This window comes from Coturnix japonica, chromosome 3, assembly GCF_001577835.2.
Source record: "Coturnix japonica isolate 7356 chromosome 3, Coturnix japonica 2.1, whole genome shotgun sequence".
Taxonomy (NCBI): Eukaryota; Metazoa; Chordata; class Aves; order Galliformes; family Phasianidae; genus Coturnix; species Coturnix japonica.
Window position 1 is genome coordinate 28,876,123 of NC_029518.1, and position 18,607 is coordinate 28,894,729.

General features: G+C 36.2%; 1 protein-coding gene across 3 annotated transcripts in view; it reads left to right on the forward strand.

Moving 5' to 3' along the window:
- The window catches only part of STRN (striatin), a 58,693-nt gene that overhangs the window by 33,044 nt on the left and 7,042 nt on the right, over window positions 1-18,607 (forward strand). The window contains exons 7-16 of one of the 3 annotated variants that reach the window (XM_015857577.2): window positions 1,162-1,297; window positions 3,316-3,426; window positions 5,673-5,759; window positions 6,329-6,472; window positions 8,796-8,932; window positions 12,556-12,731; window positions 13,631-13,678; window positions 14,285-14,406; window positions 15,270-15,437; window positions 18,186-18,326. In XM_015857577.2, the coding sequence (XP_015713063.1) occupies window positions 1,162-1,297; window positions 3,316-3,426; window positions 5,673-5,759; window positions 6,329-6,472; window positions 8,796-8,932; window positions 12,556-12,731; window positions 13,631-13,678; window positions 14,285-14,406; window positions 15,270-15,437; window positions 18,186-18,326 (1,270 nt within the window). The remainder of the gene's footprint in view (window positions 1-1,161; window positions 1,298-3,315; window positions 3,427-5,672; window positions 5,760-6,328; window positions 6,473-8,795; window positions 8,933-12,555; window positions 12,732-13,630; window positions 13,679-14,284; window positions 14,407-15,269; window positions 15,438-18,185; window positions 18,327-18,607) is intronic. The other 2 variants (XM_015857578.2, XM_015857579.2) reach the window with 2 other exon arrangements.

Genomic DNA, 18,607 nt, shown 5'->3' on the forward strand with positions numbered 1-18,607 from the left:
TGTCTTGCTGGAAGTTTGCAGTGACATACTTTGGACTTCTACTTTATACCAACTAGTAGTTTTGATATATGTTCAATGCAGTTTTTAAAGTACCAGATATCTTTATTATTATTTTCTAAATTTTTTCAGTGCGTTTTATATTTAAAGTGACTTGTAGAATTTTCTGCTTGTAGGGTTCAGGACTGAAATACCACCTTTGATTTAAGTGAGTTGTTGAAGAAAGAAAAAGTGTAACTGGAAATTTTTTAAAATGTGGTTTATAAACTTGTTTGTTTGTGTATTCAGTCAATGCCTGACTCCATTCCTCATGATGTGTACTTTGCAACGTGATTTGGTCAAATGATCATATTAAGTACATACATGCAAATTATACTCAATTTTATCCTTTTCTTTTTGGAATGAATACTTATTAATTGAACTGTGCTTCCAAAAAGTTGAAAAAGATATAACTTAACATGGATGCGATCATTTTTATGATCAACTGTAAGAATGAACTCTTAGAGTTGTAAAGGTTTTTTCAAAGAGGATCTTGTAGTTGGTGGGCTGTGAACTAATGTCTGAAACAGTGTTGAGGTTCCAAGTCAAAAATGCAGTTTAAACATGAAGTATTGTGTATAAATAACTAATGTCTGCGGACATGTTAAAATGAAATGATTTTTGCCAAACCTATGCAAATTAGTGCTTTCCTTAGGTATTTTTCTAGGCTAATCTTCTAGTTTTTTAGAGCGATTTCAGAGGTGAGCTGGGTTATTTTCAGGATAGAAGAACCAATTTGGCTTTGCTGAAGTTCTTCCTATGGCATTGTGTTGGGGTATTTTGTTCTTTGTGTATTTAGGTAGTTTTTCTTTTTCTTTTTCTTTTTTTTTTATCTCTATCAAAAGAAAGTTTGTACTTTTCTGGCATTTAAAAGACTGATAATCATATACATCATTGTAGATTCATTATCAAGTGATTGAATATTGATAGTTACAGGAAGTAATTATACAGGTGATTTTCATTTTTACTTTGAAATTTGAAGGAAACCTTTATGTTAATTTTAGGTTTATCAATTTCTTCCTGCTTCTTAAATTTCCTGTTAGAATTTTGTATAGAAGGCAGTACTGACAGATATAAACATCATGCCGTCTAATTCAGTTTTTTCTTTCCTTCCTCATATTTCAGATTGTAAGGAAAAGAGTGCTGTCTGACAGTAGTGAAGACAGAGATACAGAAGAAGCTCTGAAAGAATTTGACTTTTTGGTTACATCAGATGAAGGTGATGGGGAATCAAGAAGTTCAGGAGATGGAACAGACTGGGGTAAGGAAATGTAATGGAATGTATCAGGTGAAAGAAAATGCACTAAGAGTATGTGGTAATTTGTTGATTGTGGTCTCTGTCGTAATAGGAATGCCTTTTGAATGTTCATATAGTAAATTCCTTCATTGCCAGATTGAGATTCTTGTGACATGATTTTCTCATTTTTGTTTATACTGCTTGTATGTGAGGGTTCATTATGTCTTTGTTCTTTTTTTAGTAATAGGGCAGATAGAACTTCAGTTCTATGTGTGGAATCTCAGTGTGATTTTTCCAATGCCCCTTTTGAATGAAGGACTCTGATACAGATGTCTTTTACAATTCCAAACATTCTTTGCTTTCTCCAGCTTTGACATGAAATGTAATGCATTTCAAAGAACTGAACTAGTTGAAATCTATTTATAGATTTGGAAAACGATTCATTCTGTTTCTCAATTTTCTGTTACAAATTATTAAAAGTGTGTACGTTCAACACCTCAGTCATCAAGTGAAATTTGACAAACTGTTCTCTATGTCCTCAAAGTTCATGTCCTGCAACCAAAAGTGCCAGGATCCACTTTATCTTGCAGTAATTATTCCATATAAACACAGTGCACAGGGAAGAGAAGAAGGAAGAGAACTGACTGAATGTTTTTATGAGTGGTTGTTTCCTCCTTAAGCTTCTCAGTAAAGTTTTACACATCAATGAGGACAGATTGGAAATATGGAAGATGAATGGGAGATAATTAATCTTTATAATGGCTCTGAAACATTGATAGAAACTGACCATGGCAGCAGTGGCTCTCACATGAGCTAACAGTTCTGAGATACTGTATTTCAGTGAAGTTATTAGCTTGTAGTTGCACTCCAAATTACTGTTCAGTAGTAGGTAACCTCTTTTCTGAGAGAGTACATCTCAGTTTTTTTAGATACGGAAGTCAGCATTCTGATGACCAAGCAAATTTAGGAATGGGGCTCTTTTTTATCTTAAATTGTTTTATTAAGTTGTTCTGATATTTCTTCTCTCCATTATTAAAAGTCCATCTATCCAACAATGCTTGAAAAATGTTCCTACTGCTTGTGTCACTGTAAACTTTGTATGCCAACAGGAGCTTTTTGTTCTCGGATTCACACCTTGAGTTTATTTTTACTTTCATTGATAACAGCTGAGTCAAAAAATGAACAAATGTCTAACAATAAAAAAGAAATTGTCATCAGAAATAGTTCAATTTCTAAAAGTGATAGGGGATTTTCTTTGAGTTACCATCCTTCAGGGTTTTCACTTATTTTTATTTCACAGTCTCTGTCTTTCATAATAGTGGCATAATAGTGGCTTTCTTCAAGGAACTGCCTGTATGAATTGCTTATGTTTATTTCACATAAAAGAAACTGTTAAATGTAGCATAAAGCACTGTTATTGAGTATTGAGCAATACTGTGTATAGAAGCAACATAAGAAGTCCTTGCTTCATTTTTGATCCTAAACATTGCCAGTCAGTTATTGTAATCTGTAAAATGTGTTTAACTCTAAAGCTTCTCAGGAGCAGTCAGCTGATTTTTAAACTAAGTACAGTAGTTCAAGATCTGCTTGTGAAGTTGAAGAGAACATGTGGGACATATAGGAACCATCTGGGGACAGTCTGTAGAAAGTAAAATTTTAAAATAGTTTCCTGGAAAAAGCAATTTGAAAGAGGTTGAAAGTGGGATTTTATTCATCATTAGGTATATTGAAATGTTTCTGTAGCTTTTTCTAAGACTAATAACTGTCCCAAGGTATTGTTAAGTGAATGTTACTTACATTTTTTGAACAGCTGTGTATCTGGTTATAGAAATTAGGCATGTGAAATTTTATCTCAATTTCTTGTAAAGAAAACTGAGCAAATAGAAGTGGAATGGGAGTAGCAGTTTCATAGGTTTCATGAGCTTGGTACTATTTCTGTCTGTTTGAAATAAGACAAGTACAGCAGATGTTACCTCCTTCAGTTGGAGATCACTTGGTGACATGACTGAAAAAGGATGTTTCATTTGTTTCACTTTGTTTAGAAAAGGAAGACCAGTGTCTCATGCCTGAAGCCTGGAATGTCGACCAGGGAGTAATAACCAAACTCAAGGAACAATACAAAAAGGAGCGCAAGGGAAAAAAGGGGGTGAAGAGTAAGTGGAAAACATTGCACTTTAAAATCATAAATCCTACATCTTTCACACCCTTAATTCTATCTCTCTCTCAATGTTTTCCTAAAATTACTTACTCTGTTACTTTGCTGCTCCTGACTGCTTTCCTGTTCACCAGTTTTCAGGGGTTGAAATTAATGATAGTCAATCAAGTTACCTGATAAGTAGTTGGATTAGATACAGTTTCTTCCAAACAGGCGTTGGATTAATTAAAAATTCTTGCAGAAATGTAAATTAAAAAATGCATTGGTTTAGTACTTTACACTTTAATATAGAAAATTTCATAACCCCGTCTTAGCTGAAAACATTCCAGTTTCACAGGAGGAATAAAAGTCTGGTGTGCAAATTGATCAACCAAATGGAAGCTGTCTTGAGTATCGTGTTAGATGACAGGAAAAAGCAGGTTAATTTCTACCCCTGTTTATACTTAACATTCATGACATAAAAGTCATACTGTCATCATAATTTGTTCTGCAGGGCTCGAAATAGAAAGCAACTCTAACCATCCATTTATTTGTAAATCATGGTATTTATATCATGGTATTATATTTTGTTGGACTAATCTTTAAAAACAGTGGATATTTTTATCCAAACAAAAAACTGTGATCAGTATCTGAAATATAGTTTCTAGCCCTGTATTATAATTTTTCTTGAAACGCATATCCATTTTGTAAAACAATGTTTTTCTTAACTATGAATTGAAACATTTTAAACTCAGATGAAGCGTTTAAAATAAAACACTGTATGCATAGCTTTACTTCAAGCATCTAACCATACTGAGAATTCATGTGCAAATGATGTAAGTTAGTAATACTGCATGTAGTCCAGGAAGAAATGGGAGATGTTTCTCTATGTTGGAAGATGCTTATAAATCCCGTTGATACTTCCAAAAAGATATGTATAATGATAGAAAGGTGCCAGACCCTCGTATCACTGTTAGAGGCTGACTGGTGTTAGATTTTGTATTGATGTGATGAGCTGCTTATTGCTCCATGGTAGGTTACGTTGCTGAGATAGATCAATTTTAACCAAATTCACAGAATAAACTTTTTAAAGTTAACCATTACCATACTTCAGATTTCTTGGATATTTTTGTCACCTTTGGAATCATTTGAGTTACTGGAATTTGCAAGTCTAGTAAGAAGTTGAGTTGGACAACCAGAGTGCTTGTGATTCATAAAATTGTTTTTAAATATCTTTATGGTCAAGGTAGAGAGGGTGTACCAATATGTGACTTCAGAAAACCTGGTATTTTTAATTTGTTTGTTGTTGTGTTTTTTTTTTAATACATGGATGTGTTATATTATGTCAGGGCAAATAGTTGTAGGGTTAAGCTAGCATAAATGATTTAATCAAATGATGGAAGTTATATTCTTGAACAACTATTGAGTACTTACTTTGTTTTGGTAACAAAACTGAAATTTAACTGCATACAGATGTAGATATTACTGGAAATCGTTCTCTTCATTTATGAGACAAATTTCTGATGTATGGCAGTGCTTAGTCATCCAGTGTTCCTTCATAAGGAAAACTACTCAGAACATTTATAGTATCTTTTTTGGATTGACTTAATTGCTTTGATCTTGGGAGACCAAATGGTTTATTGCAGAACAGAAATAAAGCATCTTTCCGTGAGCAAACCATAGGTGGGTAGGCATCAGTGCAGAAAAATTAGGAAGTCACAGTCATTTTCAGCTATTTGTTACATTGCACGTGGTGAAGAAGAATGTGAGGAAGGAAGTGTGGGGAAGAAAAAGGGACTAAATATCTTGACATTAAATTATAAAACAAAGCTAAGCTAAAAAAAGCTTGTTACTGTAACTTAAGCTTCATCCCAAATCATGTTTAGATGACAAACTGCTATCAACTATAATATTGTTTATATAAATCAAATGCTGTAGTGAAGCAATCTTGCAAAATCCTACTTAGTGTTACCTCAATCAAATAATATTTTTGTAACTAATGAGTTAAACACAATTTAGTCAATTAACTATCATTATGGTTAGGGTGGACAAAGTGGAGTTTGCAATTACATTAGTAAACTTATGATTTTGCAAGGCTGTAGCAAACACTCCTGTGAAGTAATAAGAGCATACATATATTAAAGTACACTTCTGTGTTAAAGCTGCTTGAAAATAGCTGTATTATTGCTGGTCTAGGAAAAAAAAAACAAAACATAATGGACTATGGGTAAGACATTTTCCCATTCTTAATTAAACTTACAACAGGAAAAACTACCGAAGATATGTTTCAGCCTCAATCCTATATAAAACAGTCAAAACAGGGATGTGGGAAAATGATGGAGCAAAGTGCGGGTAAGTGTCAAGAAGGGCATGGGTCTTCACCATATATAGCTTCAGGAAGTAGGCCAGTAAATCCGGTTGTATTTATATTTTAATGCAGTTATATTTCTTTAGATTATGTAATTCCACAGTCCTACACTACTGCACAAATAAGTTGAAAATACTTGTCTTATGATAAGAATATGCTGCACAAAGAACCCGATGCACAAATATTGAAATATTCACAAATGCTATCAATTGTTTTGGAAAAATGAATAATATAGTCATTGTTACTGTGATTCAGTTGGAGGCATTCTTCATCATTCCATGCAGCTGGCAGTACGAATGTGTAAATGTGGGGAAAGCTGTGCATTCACAATTCTTGGTTGCTTCTATCACTTTCTTTTCAATAAATTCATTTCACGCTGGGTAATTCGTTATTACTGCAAATAGGTGCTCATTTTTGTGTATGTGTGATAACATTTTAATGCAGGGTAGGATCCTTTGTTGCATGTGCTGCTACGCTGCATCTGATGTAATAAGTAACGCTACTATGAATTATCCATAAACTATTTTTTGTTTGTTTGTTTGTTTCTGGTTAGGGCCCAACAGGTCAAAGCTACAAGATATGCTTGCAAACTTGAGAGATGTTGATGATCTCCCTTCATTACAGCCATCTGTTGCACCTTCTTCTAGGCCCAGTAGCTCAAGGCTCATTGAACATGAGATAAACAGGACAGATGAAGGTAAATATTAAAAATGTGCCTACACTTTCGTAAAGGGTAAATGTTTATAGTTACTTTTGCTTTAAGAGTATCCTCTAAGATATTCCATGCACTTCACAAATATTGATTCAGTATTATGAGTTCTGTCTAAATGCAATAATATATTTGTTCCCTCCAGTTATTAGGAAGATAAAGATAACAACCTAAGTAAAACCCTGGCTGAATACTTTTCAGCATGGTGGAAAAAATTTACTTGGCATTTGGTGGCTTGTAATATGAGATTCTTAAGTTACTTGCTTGTATGGAGAGCCATGCGTCTTTGCAGCGTAGCATGTGATTTCCTTTATTAGTATTGCCTCTATAAGTTGCTAAATTGTGTATTTGATTCAACATTTGAACTGCTGGAATACGCAGCATAATAAATGTATTAGGATATATAAACTTGTAAAAGATCATATCATGTTATTTATTTAGATGGTAAATATGTATTTAGAAAAATGAGAAAGATGTGGTTTTGGCTTTATAGTCTTACAGTGAGTGTGAAAATGTAAGTTGTCCAAGTTATAATTAAGATGTTGAAGATGCCTTGGTGTGTGGCATAGTTACTGAAGATCTCAGTAGTTCTATTTCCTACATGCTTGGTGATTTTCTTTATGAAAGAAGGGGGTAACTTAGCAACACGTGGAGAAGTGTAGGAATTTTTTGTTGTATGCTTTCTTTCCAACTTTTCTCACATGTACTGAGAGCCATATTAGCAAAACTCTATTCTCATCTTCTTTCAGGGTTGTGTTTTTAATTCAGAGACTCAGGCTGTGATGAAAACAGAAGAGAACAGTTGACTGTTATTAGTCCAAGTTTGGTGTTCCAAGCTACTAGTTGCATATTCCTTTGTAAATTTGAGACCTATTGATATTTTTGGCGTATACTTGTTACTTTAATTCTAGTAGCTTTCCAAATTTGACATTCTGTATGCATTGAGTACTGAGCAGAGTATTACATACTAGAGAGAATGAAGACAACAAAAGTTTAGACTTGAGTGTGATGAAGATACGAGGTGCTTGTAGTTAAAAGGTAATATCTAAGAAACTTCATCAAACAGCAGAGCTGAAGGGCTTTTATTTCTTTTTCAAAGGCTGTAGAAAGTAAACAGGACACTTTATAGAGATGTGAAGTGGAATGGAAAGATCAGGAAGATTGGGTTAGTTATGCTGAATGGTCTGGAGAGGAATTGAATAGCATCTGTACCTGATGCCTTCAGACATGGGGAAGCAGCCTGAATAAATCAGTCTGTTCACTGTAAACCATAGTTTGTTCAGTTTTAACTTATTTGGTGTATCAATATCAATGCTAAACTACTGAGAATGAAATGGTGTTTATTTTACCTCCCTGGTAGCAACAGTATTTGCCAAAGGTTGTACTTAAGATGGAACTAAAAGAGTGGTAGAAGGGTTAGGAAGTAATTTACTGCAAAACCCTTCTAAGTTGACTTATACAGTATGCAACATTGAGTAAAGTCTGTCATGTTCAGAAGCTAATACATTTTTATCTATTCAGTCTTCATTTTGTGATATATAGTTTTGGAGAGTTGTTGTAGATGGAAGTTGGTAAAGGCCCAGATTCTTTCCAGTTGTTTCACTTGATGCGGAGCCTTATGGTGACACATATGTGAACTGCACTCATAGCCTTTTATCCTTCCATTTCTGGTGAATCTGCCTATGGGTATGTTTATGATATGGTGAGTGGAGAGCTTATAGGCATGCTCTAGCAGCTGCGAATGAGTAAGATTGGGTATTGCTAGTAAAACATGGAATTCAATGCTAACTAATCTCTTTGGCGGTTGAACTGATTTTACAAGTAGCAATGAAGTACAAGAAGCTTCATTGCTTCTACCTAGCTCATTGCTAGATGAAATTGCATGTAAACAAGCCGCGCTGTAGACATGCTTTTGTATATATGTGAATACAGTGTTATGAAGGAATTCCAGCTGCTCCCACCAACTCTTGGCTATTTTTTTGTTGCTCTTTCAGAGTCTGTTTGAGGTGGGGAAGGGCCTGCTCTTTTCTGTGTTACTTTTGCATTATATATGTGTGAATGATAGCATAGCCTTTCCTGTTGTGGTTAATGACACTTAGTGTCTTGCACTTGCACACTTCAACTGTATGTATTATGGTCAGAGGATACAATTTAATGGTAAGTACAGTGATCCTTTTATTTTTTTTGCACTCAGCTACTTAGTATTTTGAAGGTGGAAAATATACTTTTATAAATCAGCATTGCATAAGCCTGTGTTTCAGGGTTTGTTTTTTGTGTGTTTGTTTGTTTTGTTTGTTTGTTTTTCTTGCAGTGGAAGCTTTAACATTCCCTCCTTCTTCAGGGAAATCTTTCATTATGGGAACAGATGAAACCCTTGAAAATGAGCTGGGTCTTGGAGAGCTGGCTGGCCTCACAGTGGCCAATGAGGCAGATTCGCTGACTTATGATGTAAGTGGTTGTTAACAGGAACTCAGTGTCTTGTCTCTACTTGATGAAGGCACATGGAAGTTACATGTGTGTAGATTCTGCAGATAACCTTTTCCTGTTAAAATTATCCTGCTGAAAGATGTAACAAATTTTTATTTGAAATATCTTTTTCTCATACGCAGCAGACTTCATTCTTGCCATGCAGGCTCTTCTTCTCTTAGATGCTTGCTGCGTCATTCAAATAGTTGAAAGTATCTGTAAATGGTGATAATGAAACAGCTGAGTACTTTTAATCCCACTGACACTGAGCGCAATTGCTAGTAACATGGCCAGCAAATTGAGTGAAATTAGCATTCTTGCTATGTGGAGCTGGTGAAACCATATGTGTATGCATATTTGGGCCACTTCTCTTCAAGCAAATTGAGGAGAAACTGGAGAACCTTTGGTGGCATATGACTGATGAAGAGATGTTAAGGGAATTGATCTTGCTTAGTTTGATATGGTGGAGGCTAAGGGATTCTCTAATAGTAGTGTATTGGAAAGATGCAAATGGAATCAAGCTTCTCTGTTGTGCCAGGTGTTAAAACAAGGAAAGAGTAAAGAAAAATATGGCGTGGGAAATTTGGGTTGGCCATTAGGGAAAAAGTATTATGTAGGGGTTGCCCATTGAAAATGTGGATTCTCTGTCCTTGCAAATGTTTAAAACTTGGATAGGAAGAAGTTAGGCTGATCTTTCCTGATGTGGGCATTAGTCTCATTTCAAGTGACAAGCTGCACCAGAGACTTTCAGCAGGCAATTTGGCCAGCACTTCTGTAGCTTTACGTTTACCATATGGCTTCCTTTTCTTTCTTTTTTTATAAGAGAATTATTTTTAAATTGCACTTACATACAATTTTGTCTGAATTTCTGATTTCTTGGTAAAAGATGCTTCAGGTATTACTTTAATAATCACCTTTGTAATCTTTCAACTTCAGATTGGTCTTGCTGTTGCATTACCTATCTCTCTCATTGTTGGTGGATTGTGGATATAACTTCTGAATACTGAATATCTGGGAGGAATCGTATCCAACAGTAAATCTTGACTTTTCAGTTATCACTATCTTTGATTTTACTGTTGTAAATGATAGTAAACGATGCATGTAAACTACAGAATTACTACATTTGATACACCAATAACACATTGTGTGGCAAATTGGAGGTTTTAGGCTTTGCAGTAGGTTCTTGCTTGTTTGCCTTCAACTTTCTGCATCAGACATATTTGTAATCCTATCTGCATACCACAGCTATTTTAGGAATTTTCAAATTGTATGCATTGCATAGTTAGACACATACATAACAATCAAAGGCAAAACCAAGTCAAGTGCTTATTCTGGGGTGGACTCCTCCTCCCCACCAGCTGTGCTTTTTAAACCTCAGACTACCTCACTGTTGTATTTTGGTGGGAAGAGAAAAAGGAGGCCAGCTGCCCTGTTAGTAACTGAGCTTGGAGCTCTTGGCAGTCTTGTGAATGATGATGGGGTGGCCAAACAGGCAGCGCATCAGAACTAGGATCTGTCTCCACCTGCTGATCTCCTGAGTGGAACTGCCCCAGCCTGCTTCACAATTTATGAGCTAATTATAGAGTCACAGAATGCTTTGGTTTGGAAGGGACCTTTAAGTTTAAGATCATCTAGTTCCAACCTCCCTGCTACAAGCAGGGGTGCCTTCCACTAGACCAGTTTGCTCAAAGTCCCTTCCAGCCTGGTCTTGAATGCTTCCAGGGAGGGGGCATCCGCAGCCTCTCTGGGCAACCTGTTCCAGTGTCTCACCTCCCTCACAGTAAAGAATTATTCCTAATATCTAGTCTAAATCTGCCTTCTTCCAGTTTAAAGCCATTTCCCCTTGTCCTGTTGCTACAAGACCTTATAAACAGTCCTCCTCAGCTTTCCTATAGGCCCTTTCCTGTATTGGAAGTCTGCTGTTCAGTCCTTCTGGAGCCTTCTCTTCTCCAGGCTGATAAGCCCCATATATAATACATATGCCTGTCCTTATAGGTGCTCCAGCCCTCTGACCATCTTCATAGCCCTTCTGTGGGCCCACTGCAACAGCTGGAATTCATATCAAATCAAACTCTTTTGAAAGAACATCTTTGAATGAGAAACAAACTGAATGCTAGTGTCAATACTAGTATGTCTTGTTAGGTGCTCTGGAGTGTCTATGGATTTGACAGATGTGACACAGGACCTGTGCATCTGGTATGACCTGGAGGCAAGGTTCAGTTCCTTCCATCTCCTAAATAGGCGTTAGATGCGTGTCTTCAGGCAGACGAATTCTACTCCAGTTATCTGTGGGTACTCTGTATGTGTTGCACACTTTTTACTGGGACTTTCTTGGCCAGTCTCCAGGAAACCTGACAGTGCTGCTAACTTTGCAGTCCTGCCCCATCCTTGCAACAGCTCCAGCATTTGCCTGTTCCCTCACTGAACCAGCTGAGCTCAGTAGGCTGGCAAAGAAATTGAGTGGCCTCACTGAGCAGACCGTACATAATTACAAAGTAAAACAATGAGACTGAACCCACTTTTTGCTATGCCTCCTTTCTTGTTTAAAATCTACAGAACCTCCTCAGTGAATCATAGCTAATAAATCCAAAAGCAACACTAGAAAGAGAAACAGAACAACTCTTGTTCTTAAACCTATTTTTGGTTTAGATTCTAGAACAAAACATAGATTCTCAAAGTGTCTCATGATAGTTATTTCTTTATTGAAGTTGATAAAACTTAATTATTTGGGATTATCCATTGCTTTCAATATAGTGAAAGTATTTGTATCTTAAGCATGACTGTTTATATCAGTGCTTTATTAATGGATTGTTTGCAGTGATTACAGCAGGGCAAATTTAACCATGGCAATCTTGGTTGAGAAATTCATAGAAGTCCATTTGACCTTTTACTACATCTGTTCAGAGGAACAATGTTGAAGTAACTGTTTATCTTTTAGGGCTTTCTTTTTGGATCTGTGTAAAATGCATTCAGTGCCAAGTAGCTACCTCTGTGTATATGACATCTTAGTGCTTGCCAGTAATATTCTTAGTATGTAGCCAAGACTTTTTTGCCTTTTTAAAATTGTTTTCTGGCAAGATCATCTTGTTGTGTGCTGTCACAGAACTTGTATTGCCTTAAGTGAATAGGTTAGACTGTCTTCCTTTTTGCACTGCTAGACATCTCTCCATTTCTGTTAGATCCCTATTAGATATAGATAGATAACATGTTAGTGGTACTTCAGATATTCAGGCACAGCAGTTTGCTTGATTAAAGCCCAGCATTAATGAATGGGCCAACAGCTACGTCAACTTTCAAATACCAAAATTTATAGCAGTATTAGTCAGAAAGGTGCTTTACAACCTTTAATTTGTGCAACCTAATAGACATGTGGAGTATTTAAGATTTGCACAGAATGCATTGCTGCAGAGATAGACTTGTTGCCTTTGTAGAGTATCTATCTTCATACTTGAGTAGTCTGATGAGCTTTCAGTGGACTGTTATTCAACAGGTTATAATGAAAAAAAGGTAATTTGTCATCTTCTGAGAATGGCAAACTAAAGCTCTGATATCCTTTCCTTGTATCTGATTAATCACAAATGTGGCCTTTTTATTATTATTTTTAGATAGGAAACAATACAGATGCACTGAGAAAGACCTGGAACCCCAAATTCACATTAAGAAGCCACTTTGATGGAATAAGAGGCTTAGCTTTTCATCCAGTTGAACCAGTACTAATAACAGCTTCAGAGGACCATACATTAAAAATGTGGAATTTACAAAAAACAGCCCCAGCAAAAAAGTAAGATTTTTTTTTTTTCTTTACTTCCTTAAAGCATTGTACTTATCTAAATAAAATTGTGGATATGGCTTCATCTGGTGGTCCTTTGGAGTTAACGGAAATTGTTCCTTAAGTACAAAAGCAAACTCTTAGAGAATTATGGAGACTTTTAGAGCATGCCAGAAGAAATCAATGCACGTTCATGAATTCATTTTATTTTTTAAAAAGAAAAAACGTTCCTTCTTTTTCAATATATGTATTTTGTGCGTAGACTAAGATGGGAAACTAATTTACTAGTAAAATATTTGGGTGTGACCTCATAGTATGCTTGAATCTGTGTATAAATATATAAGCATAACTTGGCTATATGTAAAAAGTAAATGTATACTCATGTGCACGAATACATATGTACAGAATTAAACATTGATGGCAGTGTTGCTAGGTTTATGTGTACAGTGTTTCCTTCATATTGTTAGGGACATGAGGAAACGAATATATTTGTAATAACGCTAACGTAGTGACAGCTGTTCATCATACCTTTTATGAAGACTGGACAATGCCGGTGGTAGTCCTGAAGTCTGTAATTAAATAAAACAAAACAAGACAAAAACAACCCAACACCTGACTGGTAAAGTCCTGAGCAGGAGTTTAAGTGATTTGTAACTGTGTTAGAGCTTTGGTTTAAAGGCAAGGCATTACAAACCCTTTCCTTGGGTAGGAATTTGTAACATTTAAGGAAATACTCCATATGATGCTGATAGCCCTCTACTCCTTCCCCACCACTGATGTACTCTGCACTGATGTGCAGAGATTTCAAAAGAGGTAGCAGTGATTTTTAAGACCTTACTAATTCTGGCACATTTTTGTAAAGCATAATGTAAGGTCATATGTGTGTTAACATTTTCTTGTACTTCATTTAGGAGTGCTTCTCTTGATGTGGAGCCAATATATACCTTCAGAGCACACAGGTGAGTTTTTTATAAGAACACCATTTTATTTGAGAAATACATGATTTCTAAACAGACACAAAAAATTTTAAAGCCATTCCCACCATGTCAACTAGTGATTCCATGCAGTACTTTTATTCCCATGTTATTTAAAATACCTGCTTATTTTCGTCTATTTTTGTCTGGCTCTGGGTACACTACCATTTATAAAAGAGAAAGCTATAAATTATGCAGTTCACATTCAACTAGATTTTCCATCTCAAAAAGGCTCTTGCCTTTTTGTCAGATATGTGTATATGTAGAATGAAGCTGTGTCCAGTGAATTAAAATCTACTGAATTGTTTTTATAGAAAAATCTTCAACTTTTATAAAGGGAAAAAAAGAAAATAAAACCTATAATCTCAAAATATGAAATGTCTGAATTGTCCTTACTGTAGTTAAATTACCAAATATTGAAGAGATACTGTTGTGGGAAGTAGTGTGTAGCCTATGATCTGAGAATGCAGAATTTCCATTGCAGCTAGTGAAGCAAATTAATTGTATTTAACAGGAAAATTTGAAGATGACAATATTTATCACTTAATGAAAATGTTAATAGTCAACTTTTTGGCATGTGGTTTCTTCCAGTGGACCAGTGCTTTGTGTGGTGATGAGCAGTAATGGCGAACAGTGTTACAGTGGGGGAACTGATGGCCTCATCCATGGCTGGAATACAACAAATCCAAACATCGACCCCTATGACTCTTATGGTACATAGCTGTCAGACACCGGCAAAAGAACACATTTAGTGACATTAACCATGTGTAGCTAAAATGGTATAATTTGTAGGTAGTATTTCTTGGAAAAAGTGAAAGAGAAGCTTGAATGTTTGCTCCAGTTAATGTAGATTTTTGTTTTAATAATGATGTTGGTTGATGAGAAGATGGTATTTGTCATTTTCTTAAAAAGAGCCTCAGTCTCATTACAGTTCTGGTATACAACTAGGTTGAAAAAGCACAGGACTAACTAAACCTGATACCCAAAAAGGACAGGAAATGTATGTATAAATATTCATTTACAAATCTGTGCTGCTGAGATAAAGAGGTTGTAGAGTTTGAGACCAAAGCTGTTAATATTATCTACAAACGGTTAAAATCACATATTTCAGTAAAGTTTATGAGCTATAAATAGGCATCAGCCTTGTGTCTGTTTTAAAATGTTCCTCACATCTCATAGCATCAGATATGATTGGCCTCAAAGCTGTCTTTTGGAAAAAAGACTAACATATACCATTAGTGGCTCCATAAGAGTGAGTTTTTAAATCAAAATCTGTTTTATTATCTTTAATACCATTTATTCTGCTGAAAATTTGTTTTGTTCAATTAAATACAAACTGAGAAACTGAATGCCACTTGTGCTGATGAAATTAAAGAAGAATAATAGAATAATTGGAACTATTATACTGATAAGACCTGCTTGTCTTGGCTATTAGTCTTTTTGTTGTTGTTTGTTTTGTGGTTTTTTTTTGTGGACTGACTTGTTACGGCTTCTTCATACACACAGACCAAGATAAAACAATTCACTTAATTCAACTTTTATTTTGAAATATGGTTTGTTTGTCTTTTGTTCACAGATCCTTCTGTTCTAAGAGGTGCTTTTGTAGGCCATACTGATGCAGTGTGGGGTCTGGTTTACAGTGGCACACACCAGCGTTTGCTGTCCTGTTCTGCAGACGGCACTGTACGTTTATGGAAAGCTACAGAAGTTGCTCCAGCTCTCAGTGTATTTAATGATAATCAAGGTATGGAATTTTAAGTTCATTAGCTTAACTGTTCAGACTACCATAATCTTGACTACTGAGTAGAAATCCTTTCTTGTTTGTTTACTGGATTTTATACTGTTATGATTGTTTAGAAGAGCAGTAGATTTTGGATTTTGACACCAGCCATTATTGATAAATACACACAGGCGGACAGTCACACATACCTAAAAACTATGTGTTGTAGGTTACTTGCTGATATTGCTGGATCCAGAGTATAATGTAGCTGTTCCATAGTTCAAATTCAAAGTGAGTTTCCATTAGGCCCTTGCAACTGGTTTGTCAAGAATAAAAAACCCTTTCTTACCCCCAGAGAGGTTTGAAATAGCCAGTGCTTAGGTCCAGCTCAGCATCCTAGCACCTTTCCAGTTGAGGTTCCTAGTGCTTCTGACAGAGATTGCTACTTTCAATGAATTCATGAATTTTTGAATGAACTAAAAAGCAATAATCTAGTCATCCTAAATGCTGTTAGTTGAAAAAATTTAGTCATTAGGGTTTAATTACTGAAATGTAATGCGCGTTCCAAAATCCTGTTATTTAGAGCCTCGCTTCTCGAAGTTGCTGTTTGAGTAATTGCTCTAGGGTAGCTACTGACATTGTCATCTTAAGAACTATCAACTTAGAGCTGATAGTTCTAAAAGCAACCCATGAACCAAGGCTCTTTCTTGGTTCTTCAGAACAACTTCAAGATAAAATGAATGTTAATGTAATGAATTGATTTTCTGAATTGTGATATAAAGTTGATCAGATGTTCCATTACTTGTTTGTTAAATAGCTGAAGCAAAATATAAACGTTTCATGTAGTTTCATTTTGGCAGAGCTGTGTTTCCAAAGGTCAGCAGGGTTCTATCAGAGTCATGGTTAATCTGTGGTTGACTTTACTGTGGTATCCATAGATACTTTACAACATTCCTGAGTACACAACTAGTGTGTACAAGTGAGGTGTTTTTCCCGTGAGTCTTTAGAGTGGTGATAGTATTCTTGCTTTGTCTGGATCCATGGACATTAGATTACTTAATATTCAGTATCACACTCAACCTGGATTTTTAGATAGCATCCCACACAACATTCTTGTCTCTAAATTGGAGACACATGGACTTGATAACTGGATCACTCAATGGATAAGGAATTGGCTGGATTGTTCTAGTCAACAGTGTGATGTCTAAGTGGAGACTGGTGATGAGTGGTGTTCTTCAGAGGTAAGCACTGGGACCAGTGCTAATAGACATCTTTGTCTGTGATGTGGACAGTTGGATTGAGTGCATCTTCGCCAGGATTGCTGATGACAGCAAGCTGTGTAGTGCGGTTGATATGCAGGAGGTAAGGAAGGGATACTATCTGGAAAGACCTGGACAGACTTGAAAGGAAGGACAGTATGAACCTCATAAAGTTCAACAGGGGCAAATGCAAGGTGCTGTACCTTGCAACACAGAAGTATACAGAAGAACTGTATCCTGGGCTGCATCAAAAGAGGACCAGCAGGATGTGGGAGGTGACTGTCCCTTTCCACTCTGCTCTTGTGAGATTCCATTCACAGTACTGCATTCAGCACTTTGGCCCCCAGCACTGAGAAGGGCATGGATCTGTTGGATCATCTACAAGAATGATCAGAGGGCTGTGGAGCAGCTTTCCTATAAAGGCAGGCTGAAATGGTCAGAGTTATTCAGCCTGAAAAAGGGAGGGCTTTGGAGGGAGACCTTATAGCAGCCTTCCTTTTCCTAAAGGGGGCCTACAGGAAAGCTGGAGAGAGGATCTATTTACCAGGGAGTGTAGAGATGGGACAAGGGTATAGATACATGTTAGGTGTAAGGAAGAAATGATTGTGATAGTGGTGAGGCTCTGAAACAGGATGACTGGAGAAGCTATGGATGTCTCATCAAGGCCAGGTTGGCTGGGTCCCTGGGCAACTTGATCTATTAGATGATGTCCCTGCCCCTAGGAGTGGGGCTGGGACTGGATTGTATTTATGGTCCCTTTCAACCCAAACCATTCTATGATTTTACCTCTTCCTCCTCCTGCTCCTGACATCTGTTGGAGAAGGTGTTGTTCTTTCATCTAGTTGGCAGGGAAAAGTACATTTGAGGACAGAAATTTTATGGGATGTTTCTCGTACTCAAACTCTGCTGATCTGGCTTTCTGTCCTGTAGAGTTGTAATAGCCAGTGTGTAAAGTCATCTGATATATAATAGGCAGGACAGAAAAAGTTATGTAATGTGAGGTTTTTAATGTACTTACGTAACTTTCCATGCTGATAGTTTCAGCATGTAAAATTTACATTTGGAAAGCTTTGGGGTTTTTTTTAAGCTCTGAAGTTGTCCAGTTTAGTAGCAACTTAAAATCATCTGTCATGTAAATGATTTTGCCGTTTTGATATTATGTCCCCGCACTGAAGGTTTGGCTGAATTTTTTTCTTGCACTTAAAGAAAGAAGAGGGGCAGGGCAGGTGGAGCTTGTGAGGTTCTTACTTTCCAACATGATTCAAATTAGATTTCAGTCCAGCCTCAGTTCCAGATAGAACATCTCAATAAAGAATGTTGAAATGCATATCAGAAAAATAGGTTTAAAGTGGTGATCACTCAAGACCATCAATTTGGATTGTCATAATGTAGATTTTAAAATGTAACATTTCATGATCATGACTCTTTAAATATCAGAGTACATGGTGTTCTTTTCCTATTTTTTTTTACACAGTCTGCTGCTTATGAAAATGTTCTCTGCATTGTTTTCTAGAAATGGGAATCCCCTCCTCAGTTGATCTTGTGAGCAGTGACCCAAGCCTCATGGTAGCATCCTTTAACACTGGACACACTAGCATTTTTAACATGGAGACACGGCAACGAATTCTTACCCTGGAGTCTGGAGTAGATAATAGTATGTATTCAATACAGAAAAAAATTGCTTGATGGAGATCAAATACTGTTAATAGTCTTTTCAGTGTTTCCAAGCAATTAGGCAAACGGTGTATCCTAGTAACTTGCATCATGTATTATGTTAAACATTATGTTTTAAGATGTAGGAGTAAATTGTTATTATTATAATAGAGCAAGAAGCTCTTTAGTAGAAGAGCAAACATAGCTTTGAAAGAAGGTAGAAGAGCTGCAGATACTGTAATTTATTCCTTAAGGAACAGTGGTAGAAGGACAAGAACAAAA